Source organism: Neopsephotus bourkii, unplaced genomic scaffold (genome assembly GCF_033783945.1).
Source record: "Neopsephotus bourkii isolate Nb327-2 ecotype Australia unplaced genomic scaffold, CSIRO-AGI_Nbou_v1 NB_787, whole genome shotgun sequence".
NCBI classification, from domain to species: Eukaryota; Metazoa; Chordata; class Aves; order Psittaciformes; family Psittacidae; genus Neopsephotus; species Neopsephotus bourkii.
In genome coordinates, this window is record NW_026901283.1 from 2,241,625 (window position 1) to 2,264,433 (window position 22,809).

The following is a 22,809-nucleotide window of genomic DNA, read 5'->3' on the forward strand; positions in this document are numbered from 1 at the left end:
TATACAGACAGAAAGAACTGACACACACCTTAATATAATACTATGCAAAAAAACCCAACCCCAAACCCACAAACAAATAGGACATTACAGAAGACTTCTTAAACAAAGTTTTATTTATAAAATTTCATCTACTCACATAAGAAAATGAAGTGGTAGCAAACACAGAGTAGTGTTTGTGTACTGCAGAACCTGTACCTCATAGGGAACTTCTCTGACTCCCTGGACAAGTGATTTTTCACTGCCACAATGCTGTTCGTACAGTGAAGAGCCTTCCCCTCTCTCTGTAAGAGGCACTTCATCACGATCCTGTCCGTTCAAGCGAGAGTCTGCAGCAGCAGGATTTTCTCATTAATGCAGAACCTATGCAAGACCACCATGAGATTTTCCCCACAGCGCGAGACCTGGCGCTCCATGGCCAGGCGGAAATCTTCTTTCACTCCTTTAGTTATACCGCGGGTAACTGTGTGATGCCTTAAGCCATAAAGGAGAGAAAGACAGACAAAAATCAAGTGATGGTTATTTGGTGTATTACAGTAATTTAAAGGGTGCTGCATGTCACTTACTATGTATCTACTGCCCATACCTGAGTTTATATATGGAGACCCAAATAGCCTGTGCTATGCTATTTCATAAGAAAACATGTGTTTAATAAGTTGCAAGTCTTTCAGTAGTTACAAGTTCCATAACAGTCTGTACTCTCACTACTTTGATAATGATTTTTGGGGCGGGGGGGGGAATGTTGCTGTTCTGGCTAACAGGAAAATCCAGTGTCTTAACCCAGTTACGTACGGTGTGTTCTTGCTTGGGGAAAGGTTGTGGGTTATTTATCTGCTACCTTTGCTGCCCAGGCCACTTGTAATCACTTCTATAAATGGTTGGGCTTGAAAGAAGAGTGAAAAGATGAACCTACTTTCTGTGGAAGAAGGGAACAGGTGGCAACCACCATGAAGAGCAGAGGGTATCTAGTACCAACAGGAATGTGCAGGAAGGAGCTATGTTATCCTGAGGGCACTGGTAACTCTGACTAATGAAAGGTGCTGTGAATGCTTCACAGGCCAACAAAAAAGCTTAAATCAAGCCAGGCTGTGAGTCTCTGTCAGTAGAAGCCAGCTCTTGTGGAGATGAGACACCAGCCAGGGACTATGTGTATTCTGAGCAGAAGTTCAGAACTTGTTCTCAAGCAGAAGAAAGGCCCAGCTACTGAGCAAGCTAAAGTGATGCTGGCTGGGGAAACTTGGGATTATTGCCCTGCTAGATGCTGTTCTTATCAACAGTTCTTTGTCCTCACCCTGGCTTGTAGCACTCAATCCTCTCTCCTGCCCTTAAAACAATGTTCTGCAGCGCCAAAGCACTACAATTCACCTGCACTGTGCAGAACGTTGTAACATCTACCTGCAAGCCATACTTGGGAAGGGAAGCAAAAGATATGCCCTGAACTAAAAACCTAGTGCTACTAGAGGAACAGCATAAATCAGAGAGAAATGCATAATGCTGATGTTGAGACAAGTCCTGAATCATGGCTAAGAAGAGAAGAGCTGGACTAAACCGAGCAAGCCCACAGAAAGAAAGGAAAGATAAACTTAAGGGTGAGGGCAGCCATGCCAAGCCAGAGATACTGGAAACAAGAAAAGTCTGGGAATTGCCCCCGCCAGCACCACCACCCCTACCTTTATTTAAATCAGCACATCCAGCATTTGAGAAGAGACTTCCCTGCCAAAACAGTAGTGACCTCTGTAACGTGGAGAACGCAAAGAAGAGGCTAGCCTGGAGCATAGTGGGCAATTCATTGATGAGCTAGCCTGAGGGAAGCAAAACTGCACTGAAAATACTCCAGCCTATTCAGAGGTTACGGGGTAAGCCCTGTTTTCCATCTTTATTTGTCTTAAAACATTGCTGGCAGCCCAGTGTTATGGTCAGTTACAGCCTAAAGGAGAATATCCAACCTACAGCTACTGAGCAAGCCAGCAGCAGTTTGGAAGATGTGTGTCATGTAACAGCTGAAAAACAGAGTTCAGAACAACTTAAATGAATAAAAGTAGCTATGACTGGATCCAGTAACCAGTATCTTGGAAAGAAAGGGTTATACTCTTGCTAACACGTGACTGAACATTGGTACCATGTTGGAGGATTTCTACGTTTGTGTTTAAATTCAACAGTGATTATTAGATTGAAAGGACACAGATACTGGCAACTTATGGGAAAAAGAAAAATAAATGTTATCATAGAACAACATGGCTTGCCAGGCAATGTAGGTACAAATGGAGAAAAAAATAAAAGATAAATATTGAGTAACAAATTGCTGAAAACCATGGGCAGTAAAACATGTTGACAAAACACAGCACATTATGAGTGGGGTTTTTCCACTTGGTACCTGTCAGCAGTCTGTATGCTGGGCTGTAGCACAGGTATGAATTCCTGCTGCAGTAACCCCATGGGAGGGCTAGAAGTCCTTTAAGAAACAGCAAACAGCAGCATTCAAACACCCACACACCAACTCCCCCTCCAGTGCACAACAACTCTCCAGAAAAAGGGGCAACAAAGAACTGGGGTGAAACCACACAGCAGTGACCACCAGGCAGCTGACAGGGTGTAGGACCCTAACAGCACCAAGCATGCAAGTACCCCCAGATTTCATTGCAAGGCTGTTCTGCAGCTGCAGTCTAAGCATATACCCATACTTTTGAACAGTTACACTGGGAGAAAGGACAGTGGTGGTGCAAAACCAATTCACAGTTGTACACTGATGAACTGTGCCAGCTTTTCCCAGGAAGCATGTCAGTCAGAGAAGATTTAATCCGAGGAGCACTGCCGATACCACAGCTTCCCTGCAGAGCTGGCAAGAGCATGTCAGTGAACAAGGAGAGCCCACAGCTTGGAGTGAAGGGATCTGCTGCTGAGCCCAAGCCAAGTGAATGCACAGCAGGTATGGGCCAAGTTGAGTACATGACAGTGTGTGTTGCCTAAGTTTCTTTTCATTAGCCTACAGATGGCCTTTTTCACCTTTTCTAATTCAAACTACATACAAAACTGGCTGTTAGAGGATGGCACAATGTCAGAGCACAAACACCTACTCGAACCACCTCCCATTTATGGCCAGGACCACAGGAACTAGCCACCAAAAGGTGTCTCAGCTGAAAGTTTGTCTTGCATGTTCAAGGACTGAATTTCACAGTTCAGTCCTTGTCTCTGTGTGCTGTGTGTAACAAGAAAATAACTTATGTCCAGTGCCCCAATGAAGGAGAAACAGAAAATTTATTGTATACGGAACCTAAATCTTGCCAGGCACCCCTACAAATGCTAAGAAGGGAGCAGAAAAGCAGGACTTGCACTTACATGCCTATAATACCGAGTTACGGGCCTACTGTCCAATCTCACAGGTGGGCATTTGGGTTACTATCTGTAATTTACTGACATATACAGATGGAGAGCTATGCTTATAAATGTCAAGTAAAGACAGGACATTTTTGTAGTACAGAAACAGTCTATAATAATCTGAAATAAAATATTCACAAGAATTATTCAATCAAATGAGATATTTTTTTCATGAGTTCTTGGCATGAATGAGCCCAGGGCTTGCAAAAATGGGTATGGGGAACAGAAAATACAAAGAAACAGCAGGATGTTATTAGTCCCAGAGTGGCAGGTGTTTGCAAAAGGGATTCTGCACAACTGTCATCATTCCTGTTTGCAAGGTCTGCAGTTAGAACCAAGCATACCCAAGTACCCTGTCAGAATAAAAAGTACACTTTCAACATACTTTGTTTCCTTTCAAACCCACTGAGCTTTTCCTCTGCTGTCCCCAAGGGGGAGATGTGGTAGGCAAGCGAGTAGAGGCAGAACACTCAGCTTTCACATCACGTAGTTCACTAGGCTAAGATTAGACTAATCAGAGTAAGATTTAATAAAAAGAGGAGCGCAATATTAATCACTCATTGCGTGCATGTTGTTGTTCTCCTCTTTCACATCACTAGCTAACACTGCCACCACAGACACGGCAGAAATATGAAACTTGGCTTGTCTAGAATGGAGTTCCAAAGCACTCTGGCTGAATTCAGAGCTCACCATCGAGACTCGCTGATGCTGCAAACAGAACGAACTGGCTGTGTCATAAGGATAAAACCAAAACCATGGACCTTCATATTCTTACAGCGGATACAAGCAAAGGGAGCTTTTACAAGCTGCATATATATTTTGCAGGACTTGTTTGCAAGTCTGCAGGTTACAAATATCTTACTTCAGCTTTTGAAAACCACCTTGCAGTTTGCCCTCCTGGGTTTGGAAAAATGTATATAATTTCCTATAAAGTGTAAGTACTGAGGAAAAGTACTGGAAGAAGAATGTGAAATTCACCTGGGGAGAAAATGTCCTATAAGTCATAAAACAAGAAGCTATCCTTATAAAAAACATATAATAGCTGTAATACATTTTCCATCAATGAAAATGCAGGATTGCCATGTACAGTCATGCTGAGGAAAGATTAGGCAAAGGAATAACTGCTTTGTCTTTGCACTGCTGTGGCAAACTTCAGACTGAGTCTTCCTGTTTGTGACTGCACAGTATCTGAGCTGCCTCTGCTCATTATTGGGAGGTTGGTGCAGCAGCTCATACAACCAGAACCAGTGATAGTTTTGAAACATCAGATTTTGAGCCTACTAACCACTGTTCCAAGAAACAGCTGTGCCAGCACACTTACCTAAAATCGTAGTGTGGGGAGGCCTCAGTGCTCCTGAGGCCAATACCTCTGGGTGACACCATCCTGAGCCTCACAGCCACCCAGCTAAAAATCTGCCTGGGGTACTAGGGGAGTAGATGGCATCTCCAAGTAGAGGCCTGCACCCCACACTCTCCCTCCCATCAGCTCTCTGATGAAGTGGTTCCTGTCCTACACATCTCAGCTGCATAAAAGACACTGTACACGGCTTTTCTGGCTGGATGCTATATTTAACCATTTCGGTTCGAAAAGCAATGGAAGTGGACTTCTCAAGCATTTCCCTAATTCAGGAAACAACACTGGTCAAAAAGAGGTCAAAGAGAGATTTGTATCTTGCTAGAGATGCTGCTCACTACATACTTCCTGACTGGTGGGGTCACAACTATAAGTAAGAGCTACCACACCAATCAAAATAAAAGCCATGACTCAAAGAAATAGCACTGAATTATTGCAACTAACTTGAGATAGCAGCTAAGAAGTTACCAGACATAGTCGTGGGTGCTAAGCCCTCTTGCTGACAAAGCTTATTAACATCTTACGTAGTACAGCATATCCTGATTCTTGTTTTCATGCAGCTGGTTATAAGCAATGAGGATAAGAGACTGAAAATCTAGAGCCTAGAACAGAAAATTCTCTGTCACATAAATAAGCATCTGTATTTCTTCTTATCTTTTTCTCTTCTTTAATTACATCTAATATCCCATTTCTCTGTTGGTTACCTAGAACTCTGGAAAATCTATCTACTAGTCTAAATTTGGATCCAGTTGTCTCATGTTAGGATCCCATGTTTTGTAAAACTTTAGCCCATTTCTAGTTAGTGAATAGCCAGAATACTATACCCAAACTGGAATTTCAACAGACTTAGCACCCCCCCTCTTATAAAGCAAAATACCACAAGTTCTCATAAATAACCAGGATGTTCCAAAATATTCTGCCACTAAAACCCTGCAGCAGACTTGTTCAGTCTTGACTCAAAACTAAGAACACCTAGAAAGTTAATCCAAATTATTAATTTCTTCAGCATCTCCTAAGAAGCTAAGCCAAGTAAGCTTTTTCAGTACATAGCAAGAGATGACCTGCTAGTTCTGACACAGAGGTTAGTAGAGTTTACCTGAAGTGTAATTTAAATTATGCTTTATACCTAAGTTTTCAATCATTGTGGTCTTTTAGAACTTTGTTTACAACAAACAGTGCCTTCTGGTTAGAATTACCCTTCAGCACAATTAGCAACAACACCTTGCACTCAGACCTGACTGTTTAAAGGATTCCTGCAAAGTACAAGTGTCTGATTGAAAGAATATCAATTGATTCTAAAGCAAATGCCATACTTGGAAATAAAATTATGTAAAAGTAGGAGTTTAAAGTTGAAGACCAAAAAAAAAAAACAAAAACAACCCACCAAAACCTCACAAGTCAGCAACAGTCAGAAAAAGCTCACTGCCTTGTCTGAATTCATTACGCAATTCCTTTATTTTAAGCTCAAAGACATGACAAACTTACTATCCAGAAGATTACATGAAAACAAAGACAACCAAGAACCACCAAAAAAACAAGCAACAACCAATCCCATTTTTTCCACCCCAAAGAGAACAGTAAATGCTTCTTTATACTTACTTGATTAACATTGCTTGATTTGGTAACAGTTCCAGATGAATTTTCCCTCCTTCCTGTGTTCTTAAATAAGCGAATTCCTCCAACATATCAATATCTGAAGAAAATGTTAAGGATCTGAGTAGGGATAAAACAATAGAGAACACTCCTTCTCTCTCACACCTGAAGCCACACTGCTGAAAGGACAGTCAAATGAACAGCTACTGAAGTATCTTGTTCTTAAAAATGATAAAGAAGATCAAAGCATGTACTCCTAATCATCCACAAATTCATGAGAAATGGCTTTTAAAAGAGCAAAACACATACATCAGTCAATTTCTTTTCTTTCTTCATTTCTTTATATGTAGTCAGACACAGGTAATCAAATCTCTCTCCAAACAAATTCCCTGGTTGTTTTTACTTACTTTGCCTGCATTGCAGGTTATCAAAGCAGTGCAAACTCAAGCTGGGACTGAAGGAAATGCAGCCACAGTGGCACATTTTATATATACCCTTTTTTAGTTTTCTGTTTTGGTCCCTTTATACAGGTTTTCTTCTTTTTTTTTCCCTTAACACCAGAGGGGTTTTTAGTTGTATCAGATAGGAGTTAGACCCCTTGCTTCCTAAGGACCATGGCTGCATGTCTATTAAGGCTAAACATTAAACTGTCCATGTGTGCATGCTGATCCAAGCATACATCAGATACCTGAGTACAGAAATGAGACATGCTTTGCATTAACTTTGACATAGCTCATTATCTTACCCATGCAAAGCATTTCATGAACGACAGTCAAAATCATTCAACTCGTTGAAGCATAGGTACCACTTTATCGTTTCCAATAACAACTTTGTAGTACAATACCCTATAGATTGTACTGAAAAGACTGCCTGAGCTGCTGCTGTTTTTCTGAATAGAACTGCAATTGCAATGTACTTAAGGGAACCCTCAGGTGCCAGAACAGGTGACACATTTACAGTCCCTTGTGCACTACTACCTGTTACAAGAGGCTTACATGGTATGGAAATGAACACAGAGTATGACTGAGGGACAGAACTGCTGCTGAAACTATCTAATAGCTTTTCCAACACCCCAGCACATAGTTTTGGATGTGAAAGACATTCTTGGTTGAAGAAAGGATACTCGTGACATAGTTGAAAAAATTCTCATACTGGAAGTTTCCTTGTTGGCAGATTTTGTTGATGGCTTTCAGGAACAAGTTCTCACCCCTTGGCCACTCATGCTGAAGCAGAACAACTACATGGCCCAGTGCCATATCATCTCTGCTGTCTGTGAAAGCTCTGAGCTTCAGGGGAAAAAGGGGCATAGAGACAATCAGGAAACACGTTACTTTTAGAAACGTACAGGATTCATCTCACCTACATCTGTGCAAATACACAAGAAGTTGTCTAGCACCGCTATTTCATTCTGCCTTAATATACACATTTAAAGTACGTTGGACATTTCCAGCCTATTTCCAGGCAGAGAATACCATACTCTCTCCACTGACCTATAAAAGGAAGTCTGAATACAGACAAAAGTATCTTGAGCTTAATTCTACCTCCCTGCCCAAAACTAAAGCAAATATAAGAGGAAAAAAAAAAAAGAGAACAAACCCCTCCTTCATCAACAGTCTCCCCCTGCAAAAAAAAAAAAAAAAAAAAAAAAAGAGCCTCCACAAACTTATATAGGTGAGAAGCACTGGAAGCACAGCCCTTCACACCTCATCACACCACCCTGGTAAGGCCATGCAGTTTCCAGACTCCAGATATATCAACTAGGTCTTAGAGACAGCATAGAATTCAAAGCCTTATAGCTTACCTTGAAACAAGCTAGCAATAGGTGAAGGCAGTAAGGCATGATCGCTTTACTGGTACATGGCCAAAGCTTCAAATCAGACCCTGCAACAGAACAGTTTATCATACACTTCTTTAGCAGTCTCATGATGATTTAAGTTTGAAAGAACTTAGAACTGAGGAAAAGAAATCTACAATTGCCAAATCTCAGGCATGGAGAAAAACCTTACAAGTATATTATGAATTATTCAAAACATGAAGCTACACATTTTAAAATCTTTTCTTCATTTCTCTTTTCCTGTGGTAGGAATTTGCCACCAATATACTTTAATAGGTACCCACAGGAAAACCACTCACAAAATCAAGAGGGATAAAGAACTTCCTCTCTTCTTGTGATTCAGAAGGAGAAGAACTATATACTCAATGAAAATGCATGAACTAAAACTGAACTGACACTAAGTTTAGGTTAGTAGCAATGTCATACCTTTCCTGAATTTAGACTTCACTTTAGGTTGCTCCTCTTGTACTCTACCTCCTTCTTGTATTGGAAGTGAAATACAGCACATGAGGTCAAGCACTTTTTCACAGGTTTGCTATAAAAAGAACAAGAGGGACATGATAATGCTACGTCTAACTGAAGTTCTTCAAATTCATGATTAAAAATTTCAGATATGCGAAATTAAAAAACCACAAAATATTCTGCTAGAACTTGAGTGGACTTAATGCATAACTTGGTTTTGCTGAGCAGAAAGATGTAGCGCTCATTAAACAATCTCTAAGAGCTTACCCAAGTCATTTGAATTGTGAACAAAATATGTATTGGCATTCTTCATTCCAGGAGTTTAAGATCAGTACAACTGCAGTAAGAAACTATTTTACTTTGAAGGTTTACGTTTTCAAATGAATTCTTAGAATAGCTTTTAAAAGCTTGTTCTGTTTGTAGTAAAAATAGAAAGGAAAATGGCAATCTGACAGCATGACAGAAATGCAATGAATTTTTAATGCTATTTCCTACAGACACTAAGAGGCCTGTGGGAATATTATCACATTTCCAGTAAACGTAGTAAACCGGAAGGACAGAAAGACTTTCACAGTAGTACTAGCATGACACTAGATCCTAAGAGACACAGCCTTTATTATAAGTGCTGACACTGACTGACCTGAAGCCACCATGCATTTCTGTAATATTAGAACCACGAAGTATGTATTGCAAAGGTAAAGCAAGTTCAGAGGTCAGCCCAGACAATACTGTTCTAGAGTCTCTTACACTGTCAGATGATAACTAATTCCTAAGATGTTCACAGTATTTTCTTTTCTACAAACCTTTTCTTTCCCCTGCCACATGAAGCCTACACCTAAAAATTTTCCCCTCAGTATTTGACACTGTTTCAGTAAAGTTAAGAACTTCAAATTTAAGGTTATTTTTATGGACAACTGAAACACTTGCAGATACGGAAAATCGTAACTAAAACCCAAAAATCATAACTACCAGACTATCTATGAGAGATGCTACTGGACAGTTAATGTGCCAGGAAGTGCAATTCTTCTCCTTAAGAGGCATGGATTTTTCACTATGTTTGATACCCTGTTGAAAGCAAGCTAATGGGAAATTTCAAAGGAAGAAGACAAACGGGAATCACAGGGCCAGATGATGAAGTACCAGTGTATGGGATGCTGTACATACCCGGTATTCTCCAAGGGCAAAATGGCATGTTGCTAACTGGATTAGTGCTCTCTGATTTTCTAGTGATCCTTGACCTGTAATTTGCTGTGGAGAATGAGAGCCCTGAAGAGCTGCTAAGTGATGTAGGCTGCTAATTGCTTTCTTGTACTGCCCCTTTAGAAAGAAGATACAAAAGGACAGTGTTAGGATCTTCTGTATACACTGGATGGAAAGACAGAAATAAAATTTCCCTTATAGAAAGCTTCCAAAACATAGTGTGTCCAAATAACGGGCTTCAGAATTTTGATCTAGAACACTCTCCAGTGATGGGTGCAGATTGATTGCTTGCAAGGCAGTGAGAGGACAAACAGAATTCTGTTTTAAAAAGCCTGCTTAGAAATCACATTTGTAACTGAAACAAATAATTGTGCTCTTCAGGGTTAATCATTATTTAGAGGAATAAAGCTTAAAATAGCTCCTGTTCAAGTACAAGTATAGGCAAAATAAAAGACCCCCAAAGGAAAAAACATAAAAACCCCAGCTTTGTTCTATAGAAGGTATCTGGAATGAGCACAATCACCCTGATTTCTGAGGAAACTGACAAATTTTAACTGAGACATGTTAAAATTTTCTGCTGCTTGAAAATTTTTCTCTGACTGTGTTCCATACAATGTACGTCAGATGAATAAAATGCACTTTCCTTCGATAACATTATAGATACAACACTACATATATTTACTGGTCAAAATACCATCACAGAGATCTTTTCCATATGCCAAAAGTCAAAAAACAGCTATTGGGACAGGAATATCCTGAGCTGTGGTAAGAATGGTATGGTTCCATCCCCATAAGGGTCATGCTTTAAAGGATAAAATCAGCAGACACCTAAAGAAGTCAGCTGGCTAATCAGAACAGCTATTCACAAGAAGGAAGAGCAATGTAATGGTGTCATTTTTACTAGTTTCTACATTTTTTTTTTACCTGGTAGATGATCATGTCTGTAAGAAAGATTCTTAACCAAAGCCAGCTGTCTGTCTTCCATGCCAAACAAATTCTAGTGAACTCTGCATAAGGGGTCAGACAGGAAAAAATAGAAGAGAAAATGAAACATTTAATGGCTTTGGGTTAAAAATCACTTATCTAGAAGAAAAAAAATAGCTGAATTTAATAATTTAATAAAAAAAACCCACCAAACCAAAACCCTAACCAAACAAAAGAGTGTGAAATCTCTCATATATGAGATACTCTCTTCCTATACAATCATACTTTGATTTACAGTGTCCAAAAAATCCAAAAGCAGCTTGGTGGTACTATTTGCCTGCATTTTGTAAGAGAAACTTGCTCTCAGTATTATCACACCAGGTATTATGGCAAGGGAGAGACACACCAAAGACACATCTTCAGTATCAAGTAAAGCAGCTGCTAGCAGCACATCCTCACTGAGATAGCAGCACTACTATTAACCAACTGCTCTTGAAGTAATGGCTGCTTCCAAGAGAAGTGGGTGCAAATAAGCAAAGATGCATGAAAAACCTAACTAAATCTAGGAACAAAATATTCAGAAATGCAACAACTGATAAAGCTTCTTATTAGAACTTCAATTAAAAATACTCAGGACCCAAAGTAAATTCAATTTTAAGGATTCACAATGACAGGAATTACATTTTAACAACAGTAAAATTACGTCTATGCACAGCAATGAAGCCTAAATGCAACTCTGCCTCCAATTAGCTTTACCTTTGTCTAGTGATTCCAGTGAATAGAGCAGCTCCCAGCTCTCTCTTGCCAGTTTAAAGCTCTCTAATACTTCAATAGAGTTTGCAAGATCTGCCTTGTTTACTGTAATATGTCGACTTCGTGCCTTCCCAGAAGGATCCTCGTCATCTGAGCTCTGCTTAAGCATCAGTTTAAAACAGAGATTAATTTCTTAACTTACACTTATTTCAAAGGACTCTAAAGTCACAGAAGTTCCACTGAACACAAGAAAACAATTCTGTACTGGAGATGCCAAGGTCCTAGTTCAAGTGCTGTTATGTGACTTTTTGCTTAGCTTGTTTTAATATTACAACAATTGATTTTCTACCAAGAAACTCAGTGGTATAGTGTGATGAACAATATCCCAAAAGAATTCATTCTGTTAAATGCAGTGTACTTCCACTGAGTTTCAGACAGATTATCCGTTAGGAGTATGTACATACTTCATGCTTTATCACCTAGGTTAAGCCTAAAGAGGCATCATGCAAAGGAAATGTAATTCTTGTACTTCTGTGTACTTCCACCAGCAGAGAAATTCTGTAACTGTGGGTTTCTACTATTAAAGAAATAGATGTATTCACAGTTCCAATCATGAAAAGTCAATTGATTTGGAAGTTTAGCTGTAGAACACCTGACTGATATAGCTACCACTTCTAGCAACTTCTGCGTTTTCTGCTGAACTCCTTCAAGTTAAATCATTCACGTCAGCACACACATGTCTACAGCAACTGCTATAAAAATTATTTTATTCTTGCTGGCTTTAACCAAAACAATCTGTTTGAAAATTGTGGTTGTGAACAGGTACTCCAGGATAGCTCTAAAAACACATCTATTACATCTATATTAAAACAACTTTTGTCTCAATTCCAGTACCTGCACCATTCTCGTTATGAACAAAAAAGTCTGGAAAAGTTACCATTGTTTTTTCTCTTCCCTCAGCAAGTTTCCTTTTTTTGTGTATGTGTTTGTTACGATCAATATCTGTATCACCATAGATGTTGGTCACATCCTCAAGAAGAACCAGTGGGGTTTGGTTTGGAGCATTTGGACCTGGATTTAAAGATAAATTAATTCAAGATGGCTGTAAACTGATCTGAAAGATCTCATGCCTATATCAAGCTGGTTTTATTTCCTTCACAAATAATGACTGCAATGCTAGAGAAAACAATCTGAAATTGGTTCATTTAAGTTGCATAAGCTTAAACTATGCTTTTAAAGCTATGGTTTTCTCAAAGCAGCCTTACAGTAGAGGTCAGAATGCATTTCCCAGACACCACAAGAATTTGCTTGGGAGCTTCAAAATATCTTTGAATCTTTTTCTTTCCAACAGGCACAAGATATACTCAGGCAGAAGGTGTTCTCTTATCAAGCACTACTTGCTTTTATGTAAGGACAACAGAACAAATAGCTTTGAAGTTAACAGCCACAAACATGGCAAAGCACAGCCGTGGTCTCAAAACACTCACATGAGAAACCAAAGCAATATGCTGACAGGCACTGATGCCTCAAAGAAGTGAGTGTATTTTATCACAAGATTTCCCTGTGTATCGTTCAGTGTCAGCTTTGTCCCCACTAATTTCAGTGTTCAGAATTAAACCTTCAGTTGACTGCCAGAGCCCATCAAAGCCTCTAGAAAAGTCTCATTTCAAAGCACAAAAGGCTTAATTTCTACTTCCACTGGTATCACAGAACATCCAGTGGGATCTGGTACCTGTAATTTCAGATCTTGGTGCTTACGTTCATTAGATATAAAATAGTGACAACACTTCTTAATCTCAAACAACATGGGTACATGGCCACTATTGAGAGGGCTTTCCTTCTGAAAACATTTTCTGCTTTTGCATAATGAAGTTCTATATATGTGTGCAAAGCTCAGACAAAGAGAAATATAAAGGAAAAGGGAAATCCATTAATCTGTTTTCCCTTTTTGAAATTTCCACTGGACAAGACAGTACTGCAGACAAGTATTTTCAGTATATGCATTTCTTTTATTTGTAGAAAGATAATGAGGCCAAGGCCTCATGCATAACTGCAAAAAAAAAATATTTCAGAGCTTAGTATAAGAGCAATTCGTTTCATCACTTGACAGAAAAGAACCTATATTAAAGTTTTTCCATCTACCCAAAAGTAATGTGTAAGAAGCCCATTACAACAGAATTTTTTTACAAGAAATCACCAACCTGGCATGCTTAGAAAATAATATTCTCTCTTATGACTTGTTTCAACTAGATACCACCAGTGAAATGTCCCTTACACAAAGGCTACAACACATTTAAATCACCTCTCCTGTACCACCATGTATTCTGCTGTGTTGGACCCTAACCTGTGTAAACTGAAAACAGAGTCAAGTCATAATGTAGAAAACAGCATGCATGAGAACCACATATGAAAGTACCACAACTAGGATGCTGGAAGAGTTTTACCACTAGAATCTCAAGAGCTGCCTCTTGTAACTAACACCTGAGAAGAGTAAGTTTTTCTTTCACTCATACTAGTTTGAATGAATACTAACTGCACTGCTTTCCAAAGAAATACTTGTTTCTCAGTAGCAGTCAAGAGCATTGTAGCCTTTCTTTCAAAATCTTCAATCCTAAACCATAACCAAACCTAACCACAGCCTTGAATTGGGCTGCAAGCCTTCTCTTACATTACTAGAAGTTACACAGCCATACAAAGAGCAATGGTGTGTTTTTGTGTCTAACCAAGCTCTAGAATCTAAGCTTACAGAGTTTATAATTGATTTCTAGCACAGTGTTATAAATAACACCCTAGAAGCATCAGCCCAAACAGCGACTCCTGCCAAGCCTGCAGGCAGCATGAAAGTTATGAGAGGTGTGAATTGCTTCATTCATTTCTCAAGTCTCCAGCAAGGCAGACATGAATTATGCAAGAGTAAATGCACTGAAAAATTTTCTCTCCAGAGTTTTCTTTCCAAGTCCATGCACATGAAAAGAAGGTCATAGATCAAAGATCAGATCAGAATTAAGGGGGATACAGCTTTTTTCCCCCACCATTACACTTTCAAAATACATAGGATACTACATTCCCAAAGTGAGTCCTCCAAAGAAAGAGAGGAAAAGCCCTAATGATAGAAAGGATATGAGAGGCACTGAATACTACTGGACTTTAATGCTAAAGCAGAAATTAGAAGATGCCTTGGAAATATTTTCCTGATGTCAGAAAATCACAGAGGGTACCAGAAATGCTGCACTGAAGGGACTACACTCTGCTATCTCAGTATACATTCTCTTTTTAGCAGTTCAGTCTGAAAACATGAGCTTTAACCATACCCAGTTGTACAACTTACAAAGTAGCATCTTCACCAGTGCTTTACTTCCTTTCTTCCTCAAGTCAGAATCAAGCAGCTAAAACTATATGCACAGTTAAAAGTATGTCAGTGCCCCACCATAATTCTTCCTCTGGATAGAACAAAAAAAACAACTCAGTTCCTGTATTTGTTAAAGTGCCTGCATGTTCTTTGCATACAAGTTGCCATGTTATTTGTCTTCTGAGCTTAACTATCTTGACACCATTCAACTGATTACCCAACTTTACAGAAAGTTGTTTAAAACCCATCATTTGCACTGAGTGTTTAATTACTCAAATGATTATTTGCTCCACATAGGAAATAGTAATGAAACTTATGAACACAAGACAACACAATTTTATCATGAATCAGTAACTGCAGTGTTAATAAGTACTATTTATGGTGACAATTGCTACTGTTGCAAGGGATTCCCTAACAGTGAGTGAAGAAGCAGGAAATGCACACTATTAAGAGCTGGAAATTCCTCTTTGTGATGCTATTCCAGTAAGTTCTAAACAAACTGGAGGTTAAAGAACTTCCAGCTTCTGGGCCATCCCTGAAAAACCCAGTAAATCCCTGAAGAAGCAATCCAAGGTGTTCCAGGCAATCATGATATGCCCCAAATGCAGATTTAAGTGGACACGAAAAAGCACATATAACATTCATACCTTAAATGTTCAATTTACAAATTACAAATTAGGATTAAGGTACAAAGCACACCTTAAATATCATGCTAATGCTAGACAAAGACAGCAATCTTTTACGATTCAGTTTTTATCCGATCAATTATAAATCTGTTGTGTGTTCCTAATGTAAAAATATCTTCATTTATATTGTGGAAGCTTTTATACAATCTTTTGACTGAAGGAACCCAGGAAAATGTAAGCTTCAAAGAATCAAAGGAGAAAATGAAACAAGCATGTTATGCTGATAAAAGAGTAGCAATCAACTCTAGGGGTGTTTCTCGTAACACCCCTAACAGAATTAATTGTTCTGTTACTTTTCTCTTTGCTACACAACTAACTGCGGCTGGCCAAGATTGAAACCACAGTGTTAAATTAAACTGATCTTTGGTCTGATCCACTACAGCAGTTGTCATAAACTACTTCTGCTGGCAAGACTAATGGCTTGGGAGAGTTTTTAAGAAGACCATATCACTCTGTAAAATGATTATTTCAAAAGACTAATGAGAAAAGATCTTTCAGACATTAGCAATGAAATCCCCAAGAAGTCTTCACAAAACTTGAAACATTAGAAACTAACCTTGAAAGAGTGACGGCTGGATGTTGCTGACATACTGGAATGCATTCTTAAAGAAGACCAGCATTGTGGAATACACTACTTGATTCTTATACTTAATGTGTGCATCGCTATCGAAGTTACTGATGTATCTGCAGAGGTCTTTCATTCGATGTAAAATATCACCAAAACTTCTGAAGAAGAGAGACAAGAATTCAGAATTTTACACAGACTCTGAAGCTAAAGGAAAGAATGTACAGTGAACATTAAAAAGTTAATGTTTTGGCTGAGGATATCCCCCAGCTGTACGTCACTGGAGGCTGTGAGCGCACACCAGTGAAACTTCACTAAACATTTAGTATCATTCTCTTTGCTGAGGCAGCTGGGGAAGGATACCCCACAGTACTATAGTTCTTACACATAACTTTCATTAACCAAGATTTAGTTTAGGAACTAACTTGAAATTGCTCCCAGAATCCATGTTTTTGCTTTACATTGTACAGTGTTAAAAGAAAACCTACACTGATTTTACACAAAATGTCCCCTGTTAAAATCTTTCTTCAACCCACCTTCTTAAGAATTAAAAAGCCAAATTCTCTTTCAGAAGAAATACCTGGAAAAATACAAATTTCTCACCTTCTTCCTTTATCCATTTGCCATTCACACCTCATTCCCACCACAGACAATATTTTAAATAGCCTCTCCCAAGGATCTGTAACCTGTGAAGATTTCTCTGTGAGACCATCTATTACATATTTCTGAGAGCTACGCTTGCTTGGAGACATAATATCAGAGGAGTCTTGTGAACCTAGGAAAACCAGCACAATTTTGTCTTCATAAAGAAATCAAACCAACTTATTTATTTTCAAGGAGGAGACATGTACATTGGAGCTTTCAGGGTAACCGCTCTTTAGTGAGAAGGCTACCAGGGACCAACAGGCAATTCTGCATCCTCATACAAGAGAACTGACAGCCTGGATAAGGACATTCTTATCTGGCATAAAAGAACTAAGAAACATCAACTACTTCTATTAATCCTTGTTTATGGGATACATTACATGAAATTACTCTTTTTTTTTCTTTTCATTTATGGATGTCACTTCAGTAATACTAAAATACTGTCTATGAAAGATTAATTTTGTAACAATATTCTTACCTTGATATTGGCTTTCTGTCTGCGTAGATCTAGTTACATAGTTAATATAAAATTCTGCTGCTTTATTCAGGTACTTATATAACAAGCTGGCAGGAAGACGAACATCAGGGTTGTTAATTATCAGAGGAAGAACATCACAAACTGAAAAAGAAAAACAAAAAAATCCTTTAGATTTGTGGGGTTTGTTCTATTTGTCCTAAGCAAGGTTTCTGAGTCATTGATGTAAACCTTCATCTCTGGCTGACCATACACCATAAAAGATTACAAAGAACCTCACCGGAATGGCCGTTAAGACCAATTTGTACCATATAGCCCACCTGGCCTAATGTGGCCTGCGCTTCTTCTGACTAAAGTGATTTTCTGATTTTAATAGCCTGAAAGTAGCTTACTGAACACATAATGCTGCCATACTAAAAAGCTGTAGAATGAAACAAGAACATTAATATTTTCTTACCAAATAATTTTCTAAAACAATTCACTGGGGATTCTTGGTCTTCAATACTTTCAGCATCTAATAATGTTTCTCCAAGGCCTACCTGTATAAGCAGAGGTGAAAGTCACTGGACCAGTGGTTGTAGAAACTTTTTAACTGCAATTCAAATTCAGTGGATGCATGAGTAGCAACTCACTATACATGCCAACTGCATCGGCTAGTCTCTAAATTCACAGTTAAACTATCCCTACTTAGTAACAGGTGAAATAAGAGCAATGCCAGAGGATAGGAAAAGACAACCAAAACAAAAATTACACATGCAAATGTATCAGTAAACATGCAGAGACAACTGAAATCTACAAGGCCTTAAAGTTGCACCTTATCATCTGAGCTGTAGTAACTAACTGCGCACTCTGCCTGATGCTAGTACAAGTTAGTGTAAGTCAGTCTCAGAACTAAAAGATTTTATACTCTTCAAACTATTTTTATAAATAAAGTAGGTCACCATTTACACAGCTCCAGCCATAGCTTCGCAAGTCAGAGCAAACAATGCTGTTTCTTATAGTCTAGTCATGAACTCAAAGCACTTTGCCTTCAATAAGAGTTTACTGACAAAAAGATAAAGCAGTATTCTTAGACTGTGATACTCCTCCACACTCTTTTTGCGCTATTCTGCTTTTTTAAAAAGTGTGGAATAGTCTCTGAATTTACAAAACAAAACATTGTTTTATTTGCTTCCATTTTTTTTCTGCCCAATTTTTCCCTAATGGTAACTTCAAGATACAGCAATCTGAGCTATTAGCCACAATTAAACATGAGTAAAAAGACTCACTGTCTCCCTAGGCAAAGAAAATACATTTCAGAAAACTGTCAAGAAACACATTCACAATATCCTAAATAGTCACTATGAGCATCTCTTCTCTTACCCCGTGTTGCACCACAGTCTCTGGGAAACGTCGCAGAAGTAGTAGTAGCATTTCTGCCCTTTCTAATGTGTTAAAACACTGTTCTGTAGCCTTCAGTAGCATTTCACATTGGATCCGACCAGGAAGGGTTTCAAATAATCCTTTGAAAGAAAATAAAATTAAAATCTCTAACTTGCTATGTCTGAATTGTACATGTTATTGACAAAGTGTAAAAGCCTTGTCACCATCACCTTCCCATGCAGAGCGAAAGAGACTCCCTTATGTTTTTTTCTGATTTTAGTATCTACATCTGGAAAAAAAACCCTCTGTTTCTTTCAGAAAATACCATATGAATATTTATCTGTGTTTATTTGTGTGCACAAAAAGATTGCTAATGAGTGTAATATGACACTTCAGATGTTTTTCCAAGAATGCTCATTTACGCTTTACTTACATTTCACTTCTACAATTAATACTTTCATTATTAAAATGTATCTTTTTTCAATTTAAACATCCAATTTCGTGAGACACTATAAAGAAACCAAATAAACCAACATATTCTCCCTGTAAGTTTTACGTATTCTCTCTAAAAAAAAAAACCACGCCCCATGAAAAAGCAAGCATTTCCTTAGCAGGAATAGCTTGTATGCAAACTTACACACTGCTTATGCTTAGAGCTTCTGAAGCACATATTCAAACAACAGATTATAATTTCTGTAAGGTGTAAATCCTGCTTTCAAAACTGCCTGTGGTTACCAGCAGTAAACGCCAAGCCTGTCACTGTTCATTTTCATAACCCCCATTTCATACATACGAATTTACCCCATTTTCATGATCATTTACTGCTTTCTACAATCGATGGGATTATGATTCCTAAACCCTGTTTCGCTTATTCCCTATACAATCTCTTTTCTAAGTGCTTGTTATTCTGGCAGACTTGAGTCTACTTGTATCAGAGACAAAGCAATGAGAATCAACTTCTTATGTCCCTTTGTTTCCTAAGCCTAATACACTGAATGAAGCCTCTAATGCTGAACTGATCAAAAAAACCTGCAGCCCACAAGCAAAGTTACAAAGACCGCCATTTACTTGCTACACGAGGTATGTAACCAGAGGTCTTATCTTTAGATTTTTTCAGGAGTCTCTATTTATTCACTAAACAACATCCTTACCTCTTAAAAATTGTGTCTGCTTGTCCTGTGAGTCGCTCCTTAACGCTGCTGTAATAACGCTAATCTCCCTCCACACAGCAGGTTGATCCGGAAAATTCACAAACCTGTAATAAAGTTTGAGGCAAAGAATACACAGTGATCAGAAAATCTGTTTCCAAGACAAAACCTTCCTATAAATGAATGTGAATGGGCAAATGGAAAATAAACCCCTCCTTTTTACTGTTTATCTTTAATTAAGAAGACCTTTTCTACTTAATTTACCCACACGGACTTCCAAGAACACACACATTGTATTTCTGGAAACTCTGACATATATGGAAAGAAGCACCTAGCATAATTGTAGAGTTTCAGGTCTGACTACTCACATGTCATAGAGCAGTCTGCCCGCAGACGCTGTCCTTTCAGCATTCCTCTCAATAGTGTACATCTCATACTGCAAGATGGAAGAACAGGAAATCAGCTTTCTTGAACACATTTCTGAATCAGATTGTCCTTCCACTCTAAAAAAAGTCCCAAATTTGCCACAGCAGCCTGAATAACAGAAAACTGAAGGACTGCAACATTTCTGTAGAAATTAAGAGCTGCGTTTAGACTACCTAATCACACATTAAATTAGTAATAAAATTCTGTATGATAAGTACTTTACTTTTAACATGCTGGCTTTAATTTTACATAAATAAGAAACTTAGTGAGAATTCAAGGAGTTTTTTAACCAGGGTTTGTTTCCAGGCAAATGCAATGCAAAAATGCAACCTATTACATAAGCCATAGTAAGAGAGGTACTTTAGATCTCTATTAGAAATTTTTTTTGTTTGTTTTTTTTGTTGGGTTTTTCTTTTCAAAAGCTAAATGTTTCAGCATGTGCAAACACAAGAAGCAGAAAGGGCCTTTCCCTTCAGTTATTTAAACCCTAGCACTTGGGGATGTACTCAGCCTGGGAGCAGCTCTGTGGAAAGGGACCTGGGGGTCTTGGTGGACAGCAAGCTCAATGTGAGTTAACAGTGTGCAGCTGCAGCAAAAAAAGCCAACAGGATGCTGGGTTACATCAACAAGGGCATCATCAGCACAGATAAAGATGTCGCTGTCCCACTCCACTGTGTGCTTGTCAGGCCACACCTGGAATGCTGTGTTCAGTTTTGGTCCCTGCTATTCCAAAAAGATGTGGACAGCCTGGAGAGGGTCCAGAGAAGGGCCACAGATATGGTCAAAGGACTGGGAAGCCTGTCATTGAGAAAAGGCTGAGAGAGCTGGGCTTGTTCAGACTGGAGGAAAGAAGACTCATGGGAGACCTTACTACCCTGTTCCAGTATTTAAAAGGTGGCTACAAAGAAAATGAAGATTCCCTTTGTACCAAGAATCGCATGGAAAAGATGAGGGGTAATTGGCACAAGTCACTCCTGGGGAGATTCCAAACAGGCACAAGAGGAAAAAATGTCATTAGAACAACCAGCTACTACAATAATTTCCCCGGGGGAGCAGTAGATTCCTCAACACAGGCCGTTCTTAAGATTTAGCTGGACAGGGTGCTGGGACACCTAGTTACCTCATACTGCCAAACAAGTTGGACCAGGTGACTGCTGAGATCCCTTCCAACCTAGTATTTATGAACACTTTCACTTCTTTCACAAAGCATTCACAGGAATTGATTTTATTGAGGTGAAACACAACGAGCAGTTACAGGCTCGCCACATTAACCTTCTTAGTTATTCTTTATTCACTTCTGGACATCCCAGTGAGAACCTGGGCACCCGTGGCACCACAGTGCACGGCCCTGCGTTTCCCTGCAACCGCCCTGCAATGCAAAGCGACGAACAAAGCCTGCAAAAGACCGCTGCGCTGCAAAACAGGGGTGCTGGGTCGGGCCCCTGTGGGTACGCCAGGCCAGGCTTCTATCTCGGCGCTCGGCCTCACCGCTCCGCCTGACCCCGATCCCGACCCCGGCCACCCCGCCCCTCCGCCCCCATTGGACAAGGGGCTAGGCAGGCAGGCCGGCAGCGCCCGACGCAAGGCCGCTGCAGCCGCGCCGCGCCTTCCTGTCGCGCCGGTGCAGTAGCGGCGGCGCTCACCTGGATGTTGAAGTCTGCGGGGTAGAGGCTCCGCGCAGTGATGAGCCAGGCCTTGGCAGCCCACAGGTCCCCCGGCACCAGCTCGCGGGCCCGCTTCACCAGGAACTCGCAGTCCCCCTGCGCCGACATCTTGTACCCTGACCGGCCGCCGGGCGGCGCGCATGCGCCCCACTAACCCGGGGCGGGGTGTCCAGCTCCTCCGCTCCTCCCCCCCGCCATCGGCGCGCAGCTGAGGGGGCGTGATGACGCTGACGTTTTAGAGGCGGGGGGGGGGGGGTATTGGGGCCGTTGTTGAACTCTGGTTCTTTATACGTTTTGCGTCTTTCTCGGTCGTGGAACGAAGGTGTCCCTGCTCGTGCAGGGGGGTTGGAACTAGATCATAGAATGGCTTGGGTGGGAAGATCTACACCATGTTGCCCAAGGGTCTGTTCAGCCTTGCTTTGAGCGCTGCCAGGGTTGGAGCATTCACAACTTCCCTGGGCATCCCATTCCAGTGCCTCACCACCCTAACAGGAAAGAATTTCCTCCTTATATCCAGTCTAAACTTCCCCTGTTTAAGTTTTAACCTGTTGCCCCTTGTCCTATCACTACAGATAATGAAGAGTCTCTCCCCAGCATCCCTATAGGCCCCCTTCACATACCCCCTTCAGGCTGCAATGAGGTCTCCACGCAGCCTTCTCTTCTCCAGGCTGAACAGCCCCAACTTTCTCATCCTGTCTTCATATGGGAGGTGCTTCAGTCCCCTGATCAACCTCATGGTCCTCCTCTGGACTTTTTCCAACAGTTCCATATTCTTTTTATGTTGAGGACACCAGAACTGCACACAGTACTCCAAGTGAGGTCTCACAAGAGCAGAGTAGAGGGGCAGGATCACCTCCTTCAACCTGCTGGTCACATTCCTTCTGATGCAGCCCAGGATACAGTTGGCTTTCTGGGCTGCAAGCACACACTGAAGCCAGCTCATGTTCATTTTCTCATCGACCAGCACCCCCAAGTCCTTCTTCGCAGGGCTGCTCTG

The 22,809-nt window shown here is 40.1% G+C and overlaps 1 protein-coding gene across 6 annotated transcripts; it reads right to left on the minus strand.

Moving 5' to 3' along the window:
• Window positions 1–77: 77 nt before the first annotated feature.
• INTS10 (integrator complex subunit 10) lies at window positions 78–21,972 on the minus strand. 6 transcript variants are annotated; one of them, XM_061355232.1, is made up of 18 exons: window positions 21,792–21,972; window positions 20,091–20,158; window positions 19,726–19,829; window positions 18,575–18,714; window positions 17,670–17,751; window positions 17,216–17,356; window positions 16,696–16,867; window positions 16,084–16,253; window positions 12,430–12,563; window positions 11,496–11,652; window positions 10,740–10,822; window positions 9,780–9,932; window positions 8,580–8,688; window positions 8,121–8,200; window positions 7,443–7,605; window positions 6,326–6,419; window positions 2,372–2,449; window positions 78–471 (listed from the first exon to the last, which is right to left on the minus strand). In XM_061355232.1, the coding sequence occupies exons 1-18, from the start codon at window positions 21,918–21,920 to the stop codon at window positions 315–317; spliced, it is 2,214 nt and encodes a 737-aa protein (XP_061211216.1). In that variant the 5' UTR covers window positions 21,921–21,972; the 3' UTR covers window positions 78–314. The 6 variants fall into 6 exon arrangements, with proteins under 6 accessions (XP_061211216.1, XP_061211217.1, XP_061211220.1 ...); XM_061355233.1 differs by having other exon boundaries at window positions 11,496–11,649; window positions 21,792–21,971; XM_061355236.1 differs by lacking the exon at window positions 9,780–9,932.
• Window positions 21,973–22,809: the final 837 nt, after the last annotated feature.

Bases quoted from the DNA above. Each gene is read 5' to 3' on its own strand.
- INTS10 (XM_061355232.1), bottom strand. From the start codon at position 21,920: ATGTCGGCGCAGGGGGACTGCGAGTTCCTGGTGAAGCGGGCCCGCGAG. The intron at 11,653-12,429 runs GTAACTTTTCCA...CTGATGCTTAAG, and splicing joins AGGGAAGAGAAAAAACAATG to CAGAGCTCAGATGACGAGGA. The intron at 8,689-9,779 runs GTATGTACAGCA...TTCTTTTTATAG, and splicing joins TTGCCCTTGGAGAATACCGG to CAAACCTGTGAAAAAGTGCT.